Source organism: Chiloscyllium plagiosum, unplaced genomic scaffold, assembly GCF_037043375.1.
Source record: "Chiloscyllium plagiosum isolate Xiang-an unplaced genomic scaffold, Cpla_swu_hap1 HiC_scaffold_30, whole genome shotgun sequence".
In the NCBI taxonomy this organism is placed as follows: Eukaryota; Metazoa; Chordata; class Chondrichthyes; order Orectolobiformes; family Hemiscylliidae; genus Chiloscyllium; species Chiloscyllium plagiosum.
Window position 1 is genome coordinate 12,588,552 of NW_028270168.1, and position 18,478 is coordinate 12,607,029.

General features: G+C 42.4%; 1 protein-coding gene across 4 annotated transcripts in view; it reads right to left on the minus strand.

The window, feature by feature from the left end:
• LOC122563517 (protein phosphatase EYA3-like) overlaps positions 1–18,434 on the minus strand; it is a 67,994-nt gene extending 49,560 nt beyond the window's left edge. The window contains exon 1 of one of the 4 annotated variants that reach the window (XM_043717340.2): positions 18,403–18,434. In XM_043717340.2, coding sequence (XP_043573275.1) covers positions 18,403–18,420 — 18 coding nt within the window. In that variant the 5' untranslated portion in view covers positions 18,421–18,434. Of the gene's footprint in view, positions 1–18,226 lie in introns of all 4 variants that reach the window. The other 3 variants (XM_043717338.2, XM_043717339.2, XM_087976738.1) reach the window with 3 other exon arrangements.
• Positions 18,435–18,478: the final 44 nt, after the last annotated feature.

Below are 18,478 nucleotides of genomic sequence, written 5' to 3' on the forward strand. Positions count from 1 at the left end.
TTTGAAATTTTGCAGTTGTACCAGCCTCCACCACTTCCTCTGGCAGCCCATTCCACACATGCACCATCCTCCAAGTGAAAAGGTTACCTCTTAAGTCTTTTTTATATCTTTCCCCTCTTACCCTAAATCTTTACCCTCTAGTTCTGGACTCATGGATCCTATCCATGACCCTCATGATTTTATAAACCTCTATAAGGTCACCTCTCAGCCTCTGACGTTCCAGGGAAAACAGCCCCAGCCTATTCAAACACCCCCTATAGCTCAAATCCTCCAACCCTGGCAACATCCTTGTAAATCTTTTCTGAACCCTTTCAAGTTTCACAACATCATTCCTATAGGAAGGAGACCAGAATTGCACGCAATATTCCAAAAGTGGCCTAACCAATGTCGTGTACAGCCGCAACATGACCTCTCAATACTCTGACCAATAAAGGAAAGCATGCCAAATACCTTCTTCACTATCCTATCTACCTGCGACTCCACTTTCAAGGAGCTATGAACCTGCACTCCAAGGTCTCTTTGTTCAGCAACATTCTCTAAGACCTTACCATTACGTGTATAAGTCCTGCTAAAATTTGCTTTCCCAAAATGCAGCACCTCGTATTTATCTAACTTAAACTCCATCTGCTACTTCTCAGCCCATTGGCCCACCTGATCAAGATCCTGTTGTAATCTGAGGTACCCTTCTTCGCTGTCCACTACACCTCCAATTTTGGTGTCATCTGCAAACTTACTAACTATACCTCTTATGTTCACATCCAAATCATTTTTATAAATGATGAAAAGTAGTGGACCCAGCACCGAACCTTGTGGCATTCCACTGGTCACAGGCCTCCAGTCTGAAAAGCAAACCTCCACCACCACCCTCTGTCTTCTACCTTTGAGCCAGTTCTGTATCCAAATGGCTAGTTCTCCCTGTATTCCGTGAGATCTAACCTTGCTCACCAGTCTCCCATGGGGAACCTTGTCGAAAGCGTTACTTGAAGTCCATATAGATCACATCAACCACTCTGCCCTCATCAATCTTCTTTGTTACTTCTTCAAATAACTCAATCAAGTTGGTTAGACATGATTTCCCACACACAAAGCCATGTTGACTATCCCCAATCAGTCCTTGTCTTTCCAAATACATGTACATCCTGTCGCTCAGGATTCCCTCCAACATCAGGCTCACTGGTCTATAGTTCCCTGGCTTGTCTTTACCACCCTTCTTAAACAGTGGCACCACATTAGCCAACCTCCAGTCTTCCGGCACCTTACCTATGACTATCAATGATGCAAATATCTCAGCATGAGGCCCACCAATCACTTCCCTCGCTTCCCACAGAATTCTAGGGTACACCTAATCAGGTCCTGGGGATTCATCCACCTTTATGCATTTCAAGACATTCAGCACTACTTCCTGTGTAATGTGGACATTTTTCAAGATGTCAACATCTATTTCCCTACATTCTATATCTTCCACATCCTTTTTGATGGGGGCACAAGCGAGTGAAAAGCACAGCAGTTCAGGCAGCATCCAAGGAGCACATCCAAAGTTTTACCTGCACATCCACCAATATCATTTATGTATCCGTTGCTCCCGATGCAGTCTCCTCTACATTGGGGAGACTGGATGCCTCCTAGCAGAGCGCTTTAGGGAACATCTCCGGGACACCTGCACCAATCAACCACACCGCCCTGTGGCCCAACATTTCAACTCCCCCTCCCACTCTGCCAAGGACATGGAGGTCCTGGGCTTCCTACACCACCATTCCCTCATTACTCAACACCTGCAGGAAGAACGCCTCATCTTCCACCTCGGAACACTTCAACCCCAGGGCATCAATGTGGACTTCAACAGTTTCCTCATTTCCCCTTCCCCCACCTCACCCCAGTTCCAAACTTCCAGCTCAGCACTGTCCCCATGACTTGTCCTACCTGCCTATCTTCTTTTCCACCTATCCACTCCATCCTCCTCCCTGACCTATCACCTTCATCCCCTCCCCCACTCACCTATTGTACTCTATGCTACTTTCTCCCCACCCCCACCCGCCTCTCATTAATCTCCCCACCCTTCAGCCTCTCTGCCTGTATTCCTGATGAAGGGCTTTTGCCAGAAATGTCAATTTTACTGCTCCTCGGATGCTGCCTGAACTGCTGTGCTTTTCCAGCACCTCTAATCCAGAAGCTGAGTGATTTGTGCAATGATAACTGAAAGCTTCATTCACAAGTTAAAACAGAAATAAACATTGAGGGAGATTATGCTTTCAAGAAGATTTGAATAGAATTCGCAGATGGCAAGAACATAGGTGGAACATGATGTGGAAAAATTAGAGATTATCAACTTTGGTAGGAAAAACAGGGGATTTCTTAAATGGTGAGAGATCAGAAAGCACAGGTGCACAAACGGATTTAGCTGTCCTTATCGATGAGGCACTGATGGCTGACAAGCAGGTGCAGCAAGCTATCAGAAAGGTTAATAGTCCATTAGTCTTTATTGCAAGAGGATTTGAGAACAGGAGTAATGAAGCTTTGCTTCAATTGTACATGAATTTGGTTAGACCACACCTGGAGTACTTTGTGCTATTTTGATCTCCTTATATTGGGAAAGGTATGATTGTTATTGAGTGTAGGCAACAAAGGTTCACCAGATTTTGTTCCTGGGATGTGCGATATGTCGGCAGCCTCTTTTTTGGGGTGAATTTGTACTTGCAGAGTTACATTGTACTTTGCTCAAAAACTGCATGAATCCATGTAAGACTCTGTTAAATCATTTTTTTAAATTAGAATCAGTCTAAACATTATGGCGCAGACAACAGCACACAGGGGGCGAACACCTTCAACATATTATCTGGGCTGACACCAATTGTTAAAGTTAACCTAAGAATGTAACTTTTAAAAAAAGGTTTTGTGATTTACATACGAAAGAAGTGAAATTAACATGGTCATTCAAACAGATGAGAGACTTAACAAACAATCAAGGTATTTTTCAATGTATAATTTCAGTTACATCACACTGTAAACTTTTGATATAAATTCTGTGTCTTACAATTGTGTACTCCACAACCACCTGATGAAGGAGCAGCGTTCTAAAAGCTCGTGTTTCCAATTAAACCTGGTGTTGTGCGATTTTTAACTTTGTACACCCCAGTCCGACACCGGCATCTCCAAAGCATATACACAAGTAATAGTCAATCTCATGCAAAAGTTGACCCCCTACTTTTGGCCAATTAACCTGGAATTTTCCAGGTATCTCACGTAAACGTCAACCCTATTCTTTCATAGATAACAAATCAACGTCTGAGTCAGTGTGCCGGCCGTCATGTCCCGCTCCAGCTTTCCAGTCTGCCAATTGTTCTACTCCACTGCTGGTCTTCCAATCCACAGGCTGTTTTGTTCTGGTCTGGGTTTTCAGAATTACCATAATTCTTTTTTGTAAACTTTATTCCTTTAAAGATCAATTGGGCTTCTGCTAATGATAAGGTATGAATTTTGACTGAATTTTAGCCCCTCAAAAGTAGTATCCATCTAATAGTCAATCCCATATATTTAACCTTAAAAAGTAGTCAAAAAATTTTGACTATTACTCGAGTATATACGGTAGCTGTCCTGATAATTTCTTTCAAGTTACTAAAATTTTGACTCCTCTGCTGAAACTGTAAATATTTATGCTCCTGACCTGGTCTCCTTCTAGTGCCATATTTTCCTTGCAGAAACTAATTTTTAAACTTCTCACCACCAGCTATGTCCCAACTCTAGTCTGGGACAAATAATATCAACCTTTTATTCCAAAATCACTTCATTATTTTAAACTTCTCAGGAATGCTACTTAGCACATGTCACTCTTTTAAAGAACTGCTCAGCACTGGAACATGGCACATGCTTCTCTTTTGAATGGCTTCCCAGACCAGACTGAATCAGTCAATTTGGAAAATACTCCCCTTGCCCCTCTGCACAATTCCCTGGGTAATTCTGGAATTCTGGGTAATTTCTTTGTGCTTGGAATTATGGGTTACTATGCTGCTGACTTAGTGCACTGGAAGGAAACTACCACTGCCATAGCTACAACCCTTTGTGAAGTTTTTAAAGTTTAAAACAAAGACATTTTTTCCAATTATATCCCAACTCTGTGATTATTAATAAATTTCTCAAATATAATTTCATTGCTTTAAACTCCTTTTCTTAGCAACACTGCTGAGCACATGTTTCTGTATCGAAAGAACTCTCAGCACTGGAGCTTCGTACACCACTTCGCAAACAACTTCCTCAGTCTGGAATGAATCAGTCTTTAAAATTGTTGCCATATGACCTTTGTAATTCCCTCAGAATTTTGGGCAACTTCCTCATTTGGAATTAGAGATATTATAGTTTTTAATTGTTAACCCCATTGACACAGACAAACCCATTTGCAAAAACTTAAAATTTCATGATCCAAGCTTGCAGTAAAAAATATTAAAATACAGTGTCCTAGGCCCAACCAAGCTATTTTGACAATGGCTTTTCCTATATCATGGGGTCAGAAATAGAGATATGTGTAGATGATTGCACAACGGTCAGCACCATTCATGACTCGGACACTAAAGCATTTCAGGCCCAAATGGTTTGGTTCCAAGACAGCTGCAGAGTACCAGCACTGTGTTCAAGCGCCTGAGCTCTTTCTTTCTTTTTCCCCTTTGTTTAACAGGTTTTCTTCAGTGCAGCACAGGTGACAGTCCCTGCCTGACCATGATACAGGAAATGCTGATCACAGGCTGCAAACATACTTTGCCCGAGCATGTTTCAGGATCTGGCAATTGGAGACTGTGGGAGGACCCTGCCCGAGCATATTCCAGGCCCTGGTTGCGACACCAATGGTTATAGAATCAGAGGTGATAGCCTAGATCACCTCTAGGCTGTGGCTTGGCCTGGGTGCCTGTCTGGAGATAAGACTTAAATAAGACTTTATTACCTGGATATTTCTAATTCATTTTGGCTTTGTTTCCTTTATTTTTGTTTGTTTTATTCCGGTTTTGTAACCAAGACAGTGCTGACTATGTTGGTGGAGGTGAGATGGCGCTGAAGAGTGCTGACTTTCATTACAGCTGGAGTGACACGGTGAAGGGGAGTCATGCCTGGCCATAAGGCCCATGACCCACATCAGAGCACTTAATAAGGATTTTAAAGTTGGACGTTATTTCTTAATTCTTCTTCTTTTATATTCTGTGTTATGGTTTATTTTTCTGTGTTTTAAGGTGGTGTTGGAAATATCAATATTATGCAACACTTTTTACTGTATTTTGTAACAAGATACACGTGACAACAAATCAAATCAAATCAAATGCAGTAAAGACTTAGACAATATCCAGATTTTGGCTGATATGGGGTAACATTGGATGATGGTCACCTCCAACAAGAAAGAATCTAAACATCAGCTCTTGACATACAATGTCGTCATCATCATTGAATCCCCCATTATTAATATCACTGGGGTTACCACTGCCCAAGAAAATAAATTGCACTGGTCATACAAATGCACATTCTCAATAATCACAACTCAGAGGCTAGGATACTGCAGTCACTGATAACTCCTGATTCCCCAAAGACTGCCCACCAACTGTAAAGCACAAGTCAGAAATGTGGTGGATTATGCCCTTGCTGTCTGGATAAGTGCAGCTCCAACAACACAAAAAATATCTTGCTACGAACCAAGACAAAGCAACCCACGTGATTGGCACCACATCCTCAAATACCCACTCCCTCCACCACCACATACTGAGTAGCAGTGATGTGTACTGTTCAAAGTTCCTTAGATAGCACCTTACAAATCACTCAAGAAGGATGTACAAGAGCACCTGCTTTTTCTGCAAGCGAGTCACCATTTTGACCCGGAAATATTTCACTGTTTCTTCTGTGTCTTTGGATCAAAAAACTGGAGCTCTCTCTCGAACAGCACTCTACTTACAGGAATGTGGTGGTTCAAGCAAGCTGCTCCAACCGCCTTCTCAAGGACAACTAAGGTTGGGCAATTAATCCTGGCCCATGCAGAGACACCATATCCTATATATGAAATTTTTAAAAATCCAATATTTCTCAGTCACACAAATACCTTGTGGACTTCCATCACGTGCAAGCCTGTCATGCTGCATCTGCTTAACAGGAAATTAATTCCTTGCTGATATTAAGACCTAAGTCGGTTATTAGGATGCTAAAGGTAACAAAGCAAACAGATGCTGTGAACTAATTTCATACATTTTTAATAGAATTAACTAAAAAGAAGAGTCAGTCAGAGGAGGAATGTTTTATGCTTGGTGGTTGGTTGAAATAAAACTAATTGAAAAATGTATGCCTGAACACTCAAGAACTTATAGTGAACAATACTGTTCACAGAGGATGACTCAATCAAAATGCAAGGTTTTAGGGAATGATTATCTAGCCATGTTTTCTAAATGTGCACCTTATTTCTTGCGGAACAACAGAAAGTGCTCACATGGACCAAGGTTACACTACCAAAGAGATGACGACAAATGCCTTCACTACCATATCGAAACAGGACCATTAGTTAGCGCTAATTTTTGTGGATAACATTTCCTGGCCCAGGTCCTGGGCCTCCTCCACAGCCAAAACCCTAACCACCTGATGCCTGGAGGAGAGGTAATGTTAAAAAATTAAATTGGACTATCTCTCTGCACATTAGTGTAATATTAAAGGGTTAAACTGTACTGTCTTCCTCCAGAAGCTGAACATTCTGGAAGTGGGTGGGGACGACATTCATGCAGGAATGCAAGTGACTCCCATTTCATTTAGATAGTCATTTACTACTACTACTCTCCTACCATTATCAAAATTAAACTCTCATTCAGCCCCTTCCATTAGAAATGCTTTCATAAACATCCCCAGTCAATCAAATTCATTTGCGCGATCATCCCGCGATACTGAAGCATATCACACCTACATTGTCTGGGGAAGTAGCAGAGGCAGAAGTCATTTGCAGGGCCACCCCGAAGTTAGAACATATCACACCTACGTTGTCTTGGTGAATCACGGAGTCTGGAAACCTTTTGCATATGATTCCCCAAGATTAGGGCATTTACATTTACATTATCTCCAAGGATGACCTCATCCCACCCTTGTACCTGGGGTAACATGGGGGAGTGGCCAGAGTAGCTGGAAGCAATACCAACTGACCTGTATAAAGGGGATGTGTTTTCTTTGTTTGGGGCCTCGACTTTGCACAACCAGTGAAGAGTGTCAGAGGGGTCACCTGGCTTGTACAAGCTTTAATAAACTTTAACTGTTTGCAGAAGTTAGTGTGTGCGAATTGCATCTCATGTGTGAAACCTCGGGAATAGAACCTAACAGAGAAATGACTCATCTTCTGCCTTGGGACTCTTCAACCACACAGGATCAATGTGAGTTTCACCAGTTTCCTCATTTCCCCTCCACCCACCTTATCCCAGATCCAGCTTTCCAACTCATCACTGCCCTCCTGAACTGTCCTACCCATCCATCTTCCTTCCCACATATCCAATCCACCCTCCTCTCCAACCTATCACCATCACCCCCAACTTCATCTACCTATTGCATTCCCAGCTACCTTCCACCCAGTCCCACTCTCCATTTATCTCTCAGCCCCCTTGGACCACAAGGCTCATTCCTGATGAAGGGCTTATGCTCAAAACATCAGTTCTCCTGCTCCTCGGATGCTGTCTGACCAGCTGTGCTTTTCCATCACCACAGTCTTTGACTCTGATCTCCAGCATGTGCAGTCCTCACTTTCTTCCAGATAAAATTCATCAAAAACACGTACTAACTGCTTATGTAGCATGGTCAGATTTGGACAAGTTTAGAAAGAGTTAAGATAAGCCATAGTATTAAGGGCTTAGATGTAGTGGAATTTGTTAAGTACGTTCAGGAATGTTTCCTCAAGCAGTATATGGAGGATCCTACTCAGAAAGGGGCAAAACTCGACATACTCTTGGGAAATAGGGCAGGACAGGTGACCGAGATGACAGTGGGGGAAGCACTTTGGGACCAGCATCCATAGTTCTATTAATTTTAAAATAGGTATGGAGAAGATCAAGTGCTAAAATGGGGCAAGACAAAATTTTGATAGAAATTAGACAGGAGCTTGCAGGTACTGATTGGAGTAGTTTGTTTGCAGGCAAAGGGATCTCCAGCAAGTGAAATAGCTAGAGTTCAAGGTCTATGTGCTCCTGTGAGGGTGAAAGGCAAGGTAAACAGCAATAGGGAACCCTGGATGACAAGAGATAGTGGCTTTCACCAGAAAAAGGAGGTTTGAACAGGTCGAGGTAGCGGGATTAAGGGAATTCCTGGAGGTACATAGCGGATACAGGAATTTACTGAAGGAGGAAATCGGGAGATAGCGGCATGAGATAGCTTTGGCTGAGAAGATTACAGTGAATCCAAAGAGGTTCTTTAAGTATATTAAAAAGGAGAAAGAATAACTAGAGAGAGATTAGGACCTGTCAAGGACCAAAGTGGACGTGTGTGTGTAGACCCGCAAGAGATGGTCGAGGTCCTCAATAAATATTTTCGCCTCTGTTTACTGTGGAGAAAGACAAAGACTTGGGAAAGTTAGTAGTCATATCCTGGGGTCAGTCCATATCACATTAGGGGTAGTGTAAGACATATTAGAATGTATGAAGGTGGATAAATCTCCTTGTCCTGACCAGATATATCCAAGAACACTGCAAGGGGCTAAAAAAAACATGGGAGCCCTGGCTAATATTTTTGCATCATTGTTAGCCACAGGTGAGGTCCCAGAAGACTGGAGAGTAGTGATTGTTGTGCTCTTATTCAAGAAGGGCAGCAAAGAAAAAGCTGTGGACTACAGACCAGTAAGCCTAACCTCTGTGGTAGGTAAGTTACTAGATAAGATTCTGAGAGATGTGATATACATGCATTTACAAAGGTAGGGTTTGATTAGGAGTATATTACTTCATGTATGGGATATTATGCCTCACAAATTTGTTAAGAGTTCTTTGATGAAGTAACCTGGAAGTTTTATGAGGGCAGGACAGTAGACGTGGTCTATATGTCTATATGGATTTCAGTAAGGACTTTGATAAGATTTCACATGGTAGGCTGCTCTGGAAGGTTAGATTGCATGGAACCCAGGAGGAGCTGGCAAACTAGGTACACAATTGGCTTGATGGTAGGAAGCAGAGGGTAATAGTGCAAGGATGCATGCCAGACTGGAGGCCTTTGACTAGTGGATTGCCTCGGGGGTTAGTGCTGGACACATTGATATAATTAACAACTAGCAATGATTATGATGAGAATGTACAAGGCATAATTAGGAAGTTCGCAGATGGCATATGTGGTATCATGGACGGCAAGGAAAGTTATCAGAAAATGCAGCAGGACCTTGATCAGTTGGCAAGTGGGCCGAGAAATGGCCGTTGGAGTTTAATATGGATAAGTGCAAGGCCTTGCATTTTGGAAAGTCAAATCAAGGTAGGAGTTTCTTGGTGAATGGTAGAGTCTTAAGGACTGTAGTGAAACAGAGGGACCAAGGAGTTCAGTTACATGGTTCTCAAAATGGAGTCACAGGTAGACAGGGCAACGAAGGTAGCTTCTGGCACACTGGCCTTCATCAGTCAGGGCACTGAGCATAGAAGTTGGGAAGATATGTTGCAGTTGTACGGGACATTGGTGAGGCCGCACTTGGAATATTGTGTTCAGTTTTAGTCACCTTGCTATAGGAAGTATGTTATTAAACTGGAAAGAGTTCAGAAGGAATTTATAAGGATGACGCCAGGACTCAATAGTCTGAGTTACAAGGAGAGGTTGAACAAGCTAGGACTTTTTCTTTCAAGCTTCAGAGAATGAGGGGGGATCTTATGATCTTATACACTTCTATAACAGGCATGGATAGGGTCAATGTACTGTCTTTTTCCCAGGGTGCTGGGCTACTAGAGAAAGTGGTCGAAGTGGGTACATTAACAACATTTAAAAAGCATTTGGACAAATATATGGATAGGAAAGATTTAGAAGGATATGGGCTAAATGCAGGGAAACAAGGTTAGAGTGGTTGGCATTTTGGTCGGCACGGACCAGTTTGGGCCGAAGGGCCTGTCTATATGACTCTGAGTTCATAAGAAGGTACATAATGGGAGTTCAGTAGATTGTATGCAAGACTGCAAACATTTCACACTGTGCTGGCATTTCAGTTGTTAGACAGTGCTAAAATATGGAATACGGACAGACTTCTATGCTTGAAAAGAGTAACATTTAAAATGAGCACACACTGCTAAAACAAATGGCAGAAACACTAAAAAAATCCTCTGAAAGTATTTCTTTCCAGCAATGTTCAGGTGCAAAGGGTACAATCAGCAATATGACAGAAAATATAGGCCACAATGTCAATGAACTTGTGAAACCATTGAGATACAGGTTGCAGGCAATAGTACAGAAGGACAATCTTTAAAATCAAGAAACATTTGGGTTTTACAGTAAGAGAATGAATCCTGGAAACACCAAGGATCTGGTGAATCAATCACTCAGATGCAATTCAAAATAACATTATGCCACAAGGGAACAAAAGTCAATTTCAAATACAGAACTAAAGCAATATTTGTGCCTTTTCAACCCTACACCAGGTAAATTAAGCTCATATCCAAAACCATGTTCCCTCGGGATTGTAGATGAATGTAATCTTGTCCTTGAGTTTGACCAATTTGTTTCAATGTTTTTCTGGTCTGTAGTTATCATAGTGCGTTAATTGACTTCTTTCACATAATTTTCATTCCCACTATCATATTAAAACTGAAATAAAGCACCTAACATTCCTTCACTATTCACATGCTCATAGCAGCCTAATAGAGAACATAGAAGCTCTTAATTTTCTTAATATTCTGATTACCAACTTAAATGATACCCACTATGAATAATGTTGTCAAATTTAGGCAACCAGTCAACTATCTCCCAGAATGCAGTCACCTCTTTACAAATGTCTCCATCAATGAAAGGACACAACATCTGGCTCATACAATGTGAGGCCATAATTTAGCCACCTTTCATTAGTAGCATATAAATCTGTTTACATTCCAGGAAATTCATCAGGGCCACATTTCACTGATAAAACAATGCCTTCAGGCAGTATTAGCCTAACTGAAACATTGCGACTGCTCAAAGGGCTGCTGCCCATCACATACCAATTGACTTCTCAAACACTAATGATCAAGTCAATTGCTATAACGTTTGGCAAAACCAGCATTTTGTTGTGCCTTTGAAAAAGAAGAAAAAAATCTGAGAAAGTGAAATCATGATTTCGTCATACACAGATTATGGAAAAGTTTAAAAGTGAGATACATGCATAGATGTTCAAGCTCCTTGAATCACAAGTCATGGATCAAATCTATTCTATGCACAGTAGATACTTCCAAGACCTCAAATATTAAGACATGCAGGATTCGGATGCAGCATGGGATGTCTACAAACTCAAAGATGATTTCATTCTACGAAAGAATTCCTTACCATTTGCAAGCATGGCAAAAACTCAAAGACATGACGGAGAACAATGTTAACACATTACCAAAATACCTTGTACAAATTTCAATTGAAGCCAGTTGTTGAGAAGTACTGGCATGTTTACATTTCATGCTCTTGGAAATCCATAAAAAGATGAGTTTTAACAAACAATTTGGAAATACAGTATTTAGCTGTCATCCCATTTTCCACTTATTCCACAGGGTGGCAATTACAGTTTTTCGATAATGCTTAAACATACAGATGATAAAGTTTCTTTTTACATTAATACTATACAAACAGGACCACAGAACAGCTATGAATAAAATATGCACTTGGCATTTCCTACACAAATTAATAAACCGGAAGCTTGTGAACAATTAGTCTCATGAATGAAGACATTTGACTTCCCCATAGCTCATCATTGTAACACCTTTTCCATTCTGAAGTTCCATTTTTGCCCTACTACATGATTTCAAATCAACTTTCAGCAACAACACATCGACCACCTCCTGTATCTGGTACAGCCCTGCCTCAAAACAGTCAAATACAGTACTGACCTTGACTACAGGTGACAAGGTTACATAGTTACAATTGTCATCATGAGGGGATGGGGAAATGGGTGTGGATCATGTCAAAACAAGGTTAGTGGGCCTGCACTCGGGGTGCTGAGTATTCTTATCCTCCTTGGCATATCGACAGATCCACTGTTCACAGCATTTTGCTTTTATTTCTGATTAAGTTACCAGACTCAAAATGTTAACTCTGCTTTCTTCCCACAGATGCTGCCAGCCCTGCTGAGTTTCATCAGGAAATTCTGTTTTGGTTTTTACAATGTTATTGAGGAAATTTGCAGTTATCATCCAGTATACCCTAATTAGACCATATGTCACAGAAGCAAAAATTACGCCATTCAGCCCATCGAGTCTGCTCCACCATTCGATCATGGCTGATAGATTTCTCAACCCCATTCTCCTGCTTTCCCCCCATAACTCTTAATCTCCTTGACAATCAAGAACCTATCTATCTCCGTTTTAAATATACTCAATGACCTGGCCTCTACAGCCTTCTGTGGCAGTGAATTCCATAGACTAACCACACTATGGCTGAAGAAATTTCTCTATCTCCATTCTGGAAGTTCTTACCTTTACTCTAAGGCCTCAGGTCCTAGTCTCTCCTACCAATAGAAACATCTTCCCGACATCCACTCTGTCCAGGCCATTTAGTATTCTGTAAATTTCAATTAGATCCTCCACTCATCCTTCTAAATTCCATCGAGGACAGTCCCAGTGTCCTCATATGTTAAGCTGTTCATTCCTGGGACCATTTTCATGAACGTCCTCTGAACACGCTCCAAAGCCAGTACATCTTTCCTGAGGACCCACTTCGACAGTGCAGCGAGGAGAGAAAGAGGAGTGAAGTGAGGGCTGATGGGAAGGATAAGTTTTCCCACTTAAAAAGGCACTTACCTCGGGAGTCAGGCCTCCATTTTGACAGTGTGGCAAGGAGAGAAGGAGGAGTGAAGCGAGGGCTGCCGAGAAGGTAAGGGCTTAATTTATATTTGGGCAATGGCTAAACCAGAGATACTACAAGTGTAGTACCTCCCTCCCTCCTGCCCCCCCACCCCCCAACCGGAAGAAAAAGACTCAGTAAGGTAAGGCTTTTATTTTTTCTTTATCTTTCTTTTTCATATATTTAAGTGCATTGTTTGGTTTTAGTTAGTTCATATAAAGCTAAGTTTACAATGTCAGGGGACCTCAGATCCATGGCATGTGCCTCTTGCTTGATGTGGGAGCTTAGGAACGTGTCTGACGTTCCTGACTCTTACACTTGGAAGAAGTATGTCCAGCTGCAGCTTTGGTTTGACCGCATGACGGCTCTGGAGCTGCGGATGGACTCACCGTGGAGCATTCGTAATGCTGAGATGGTCATGGGTAGCATGCTTAGTGAACTGGTCACACTGCAGGTTAGAATTGCTGAAGGAGACAGTGAATGGGTGACCAAAAGACAGGAAAAGAGTAGGAAGGCCGTGCAGGTGTCCCCTGCGGTCATCTTCCTCCAAAACAGGTATACCGTGCTGTTCAGAAGGGCAGGAAAAAGACTCGTAGGGCCATAGTCATAGGGGATTCTATTGTGAGGGGAGCAGATAGGCGGTTCTATGGCCGAAAATGGGACTCCCGGATGGTATGTTGCCTCCCAGGTGCTCGGGTCAAGGATGTCACTGATCGGCTGCAGAGGGGAGGGTGAACAGCCAGTTGTCTTGGTGCATATAGGCACCAACGACATAAATAGAAAACAAGATGAGGTCCTGAAAGAAGAATTCAGGGAGCTAGGAGAGAAGTTAAAGCGGAGGACCTCAAAGGTAGTGATCTTGTGATCAGCGCCACGTGCTAGCCAGCATGGAAATGAAAAAATAGGCAGGATGAACATGTGGCTTGAGAGATGGTGTAGGAGGGAGGGATTCAGATTTGTTGGACATTGGGACCGGTTCTGGGGAAGGTGGGACTATTATAAAATGGAGGGTCTACATCTGAACCAGACTGGAACCAATGTTCTTTGGGGAGTTTTTGCTACTGCTGTTGGGGAGGTTTTAAACTAATGTGGCAGGGGGCTGGGAACCAGAAGAGAAAACAAGTAGGCAGCGAGGTGGAGACTGTAAGAATTATGAAGATAGCATTAATAAAGGGAAGAGTAGGCAGAGAGCAGATGATCGCAAAAGAACTGGTGGCTTGAAATGCATCTACTTTAATGCAAGGAGTATAGTGTGTATAAAGCAGATGAACTTAGGTCTTGGATTGGTGCCTGGGAGTATGACATTATTGCAATCACAGAGACTTAGTTGAAGGAAGGGCATGATGATGGGCAACTAAATGTTCCAGGATATAGACGCTTCAGACAGGACAGGGAGGGAAGTAAAAGGGGGGGGGGGGGGGGGGGTTGCATTGCTGGTCAGGGACAATATCATGGCTGTGCTAAAGGAGCACACTATGGAGATCTTGGGTAGTGAAGCATTATGGGTGGAGCTGAGAAATAAGAAGGGTGCAGTTACATTGTTGGGGCTGTATTACAGGCCTCCCAACAATGAGCGTGAGGTAGAAGAACAAATAGGTGAACAGATTATGGAAAGATGTACAGGCAATAGGGTAGTGGTGATGGGAGATTTTAATTTTCCCAACATTGACTGGGATACACTTAGCGTCAGAGGTCTGGATGGGGTAGAATTTGTAAGAAGCATCCAGGAGAGTTTTCTAGAGCAGTATGTCAATAGTCCAACGAGCAAAGGGGCCATATTGGACCTGGTACTGGGGACCGAGTCAGGACAAGTGGTAGAAGTTGCGTTGGGGGATTTCTTTGGGAACGGTGACCACAATTCTGTAAGTTTTAGAATACTCGTAGATAAAGAAGAGAGTGGTCGTAAGGGAAGAGTACTAAACTGGGCCAAGGCCAATTATATCAAAGTTAGGCAGGAGCTCAGATATGTGGATTGGACACAGCTATTTGAAGGGAAGTCGACATTTGAGATGTGGGAGGCTTTCAAAGATAGGTTAAAGATAGTGCAGGACAGACATGTCTCGTTGAAGGCAAAGGATAGGAAGGGCAAGATTCGTGAACCGTGGATGACAGGAGAAATTATACGACTAGCCAAGAGGAAAAAGGAAGCGTACATAAGGTCTAGGCAGCTAAGAACAGAACGGGTCCTGGAGGAATATCGGAAGAATAGGCCAAGTTTTAAACGAGGAATCAAGTGGACTAAAAGGGGTCAAGAAATAGCTTTAGCGAGCAGAATTAAGGAGAATCCCAAAGCATTTTATTCTTATATAAGAAGCAAGCGGGTAACTAGAGAAAGGATTGGTCCACTAAAGGATAACGAAGGAAGGCTGTGTGCCGAACCTGAGCGAATGGGTGAGATTCTGAATGATTACTTTGCATCAGTGTTCACTGAGGAGAGGAACATGATGAATGTTGAGATTAGAGATAGAAGTTTGATAGTCTGGATCACATTGACATAAGTAGGGAAGATGTTTTGGGTAGGCTAGAGATTATTAAGGTGGACAAATCCCCAGGTTTGGCCGCATTTAGAATACTGTGTACAGTTCTGTTTGCCACATTACCAAAAGGACGTGGACATTTTGGAGAGGGTGCAGAGAAGGTTTATGAGGATGTTGCCTGGTATGGAAGGTGCTAGCTATGAAGAAAGGTTGAGTAGGTTAGGTTTATTTTTATTAGAAAAAAGGAGATGGGGGGGACCTGATTGAGATTTACAAAATCATGAAGGGTATAGAAAAGGTGGATAGAGACAAGCTTTTTCCCAGGGTGAAGCATTCAATAACGAGAGGTCACTCTTTCAAGGTGAGAGGTGGAAAGTTTAAGGGAGATACACACGGCAAATACTTCACACAGAGGGTGATGGACATTTGGAACGCATTGCCAGCAGAAGTTGTAGAGGCAGGCGCGGTAGATTCATTTAAGATGCGTCTGGAGAGATGCATGAGTAGGTGAGGAGCAGAGGGATACAGATGCTTAGGAATTGGGCGACAGGTTTAGACAGTTGATCCAGATCGGCTCAGGCTTGGAGGGCTGAAGGGCCTGTTCCTGGGTTGTAAATTTTCTTTGTTATATCAGGCCCAAAACTGCATATAATACTCAAAATGTGGTTTGATCAGAGCCTTATAGAGACTCAGAAGTACATCCCTGCTTCTATATTCAAGTCCTCTCAAAATAAATACCACAATTGCATTTGCCTTCCTAACTACTGACTCAACCTGCGAGTTTACCTTGAGAGAATCCTGGACTAGAACTCCCAAGTCTCTTTGCACTTCAGACTTCTGAATTTTCTCCCCATTTGGAAAACAGTCCGTGCTTCTACTTTTCTTACCAAAGTGCATGACCTCACGCAGTCCCATGTTGTTCTCCATCTGCCACTTCTTTGCCCACTCTCCTAACCTGTCCAAATTCTTCTGCAGCCTGCCTGGCTCCTCAATACTAACTATCCTTCTACCTATCTTTGTATCACATGCAAACCTAGCCAGAATGCCCTCAGATTCTTCATCTAAATCATGAAGGAAAAGTGAAAAGCTGTGGTCCCAATACAGACCCTCGCGAACACCACTTGTCAGCAGCTACCATCCTGAGAAAGACCCTTTTATCCCTACTCTCTGGCTGTTTTCTGCCGGACAATCTTCTATCCATGCTAGCACCTTGCCTCTAACACCATGGATCCTTCTCTTACTCAACAGCCTCCTGTGTGGCACATTGTCAAATGCTTTTTTGAAGTCCAGATAGATAAGATCCATTGGCACTCCTTAGTCTTACCTGCTTGTTTCTTACTCAAATAATTCTAGCAGATTTGTCAGGCATGACCTCTCCTTGATGATTGCAAACTGTTCTGCACCATTCACAACTCCTAAGATACTGAAGTGGTCAATGTCCAAATGCAGCAAGGCTCAGACAACATCCAGGCATGTAAGTGGCAAGTAACATGCATGCCATACAATTGCCAGGCAATAACTGTCTTCAATAAGAGACAGTTGGAGATATGGTCATCATTACTGATATTAGTGACTTACTTTGCTCCATATTTCTTTAACAATCTAACCCATGACACTCAATTGCACTACCATCACTGAATCCGCTATCAACATCCTGGGATTAGCGCTGACCAGAAAGTGAACTAGCCATATAAACGCAATGCTACAAGAGCAGGTCAGAGGCTAGGAGTACTGCATTTCCTGACTCCCTAAAGCCTGTCCATCATCTACAAGACAGAAGTGAAGTTTTTGATGGAATACTCCCCACTTGTCTGGATGAGTGCAGATCCAAAAACACTCAAGGGCATCAGAATACATGGGAACACCACCACCACCAAATTCCTGTCCAAACCACACATCATCCTGACATTGCCATTCTTTCATTGTTGGTGGACTAAAGTCCTGGACTCCTTCCCTAATGACAAGGTTCACAGCCAGTGAGTGATTTTATTTTTAAAATGACACTACAGCGACAATGTGATTGATTCTTGAATACTTTCAAATTGTATCAAAAGCCACTCACCAGTATTCAAGAAGGCAGTTCACCACCAGCTTCACAAGGGCAATCACTGATGGGTGATAAACTGTGTGCCAGAAATGCCTGTATGCCACAAATCAATAAGAACGCTATCCAAACATGATGTGGAGGTACCGGTGTTGGACTGAGGTGGACAAATTAAAATTCACACAACACTAGGTTATAGTCCAACAGGTTTATTTGGAAGTACTAGCTTTAGGAGTGCTGCTTCTTCATTAAGTAGCTATGGAACAGGATCATCAGCTGTTCCACAGTTACCTGATGAAGGAGCAGTGCTCTGAAAGCTAGTACCATGTACTTCCAAATAAACTTGTAACACTATCCTAACAATTTACCTTGATAGAATTTTAAATCCAAAACCAGGTTGTAGTTATTGTGCCAATGCTTTGACATAGTTCTTTCTTTAAACAGAAAATGTTAAAACCAACTAATACAAGTTCTGAACTGTATAATGAACCAAAACTTTCACGTTAAATTTATCTAAATTACAAACGTTTTTGCCATTGCAATCAGATAAATTTCAAATTGTGGTACGGACATTAAACATATAACAAGAAAGGTAATAACTAGAGTTTATTCTATTCCTAAACGTTGTTGAGCTGCAGGAGTTAACTTCGCTCCAGCTTACTATGCAGAGGCACACAACTTTGCAGGAAGTGTATACTGAGCTCACGAGAGTGCGCGTGCGATCTTGTCACTGAATACTCACTATTTGGCAGAGGACACTCGGGGCCTGAGTCCTGGCTGCCCCATCGAACCTACTTCTTCCGGAACGCGCACAACAGTGAACTCTACCAAAGCACTAACTAATTGGCATAGGAAAATACTAGGCGATAAATCTTCAGCTACAAACCGGGCAGCATCGATTTCACAAAGCTGACTTGCCCCAATGTCCGCTTTCATCGCCCTTGTTTAGTCGCTATGAGTTAACGGCCACCATTGCAGGACCACATTGCACGCT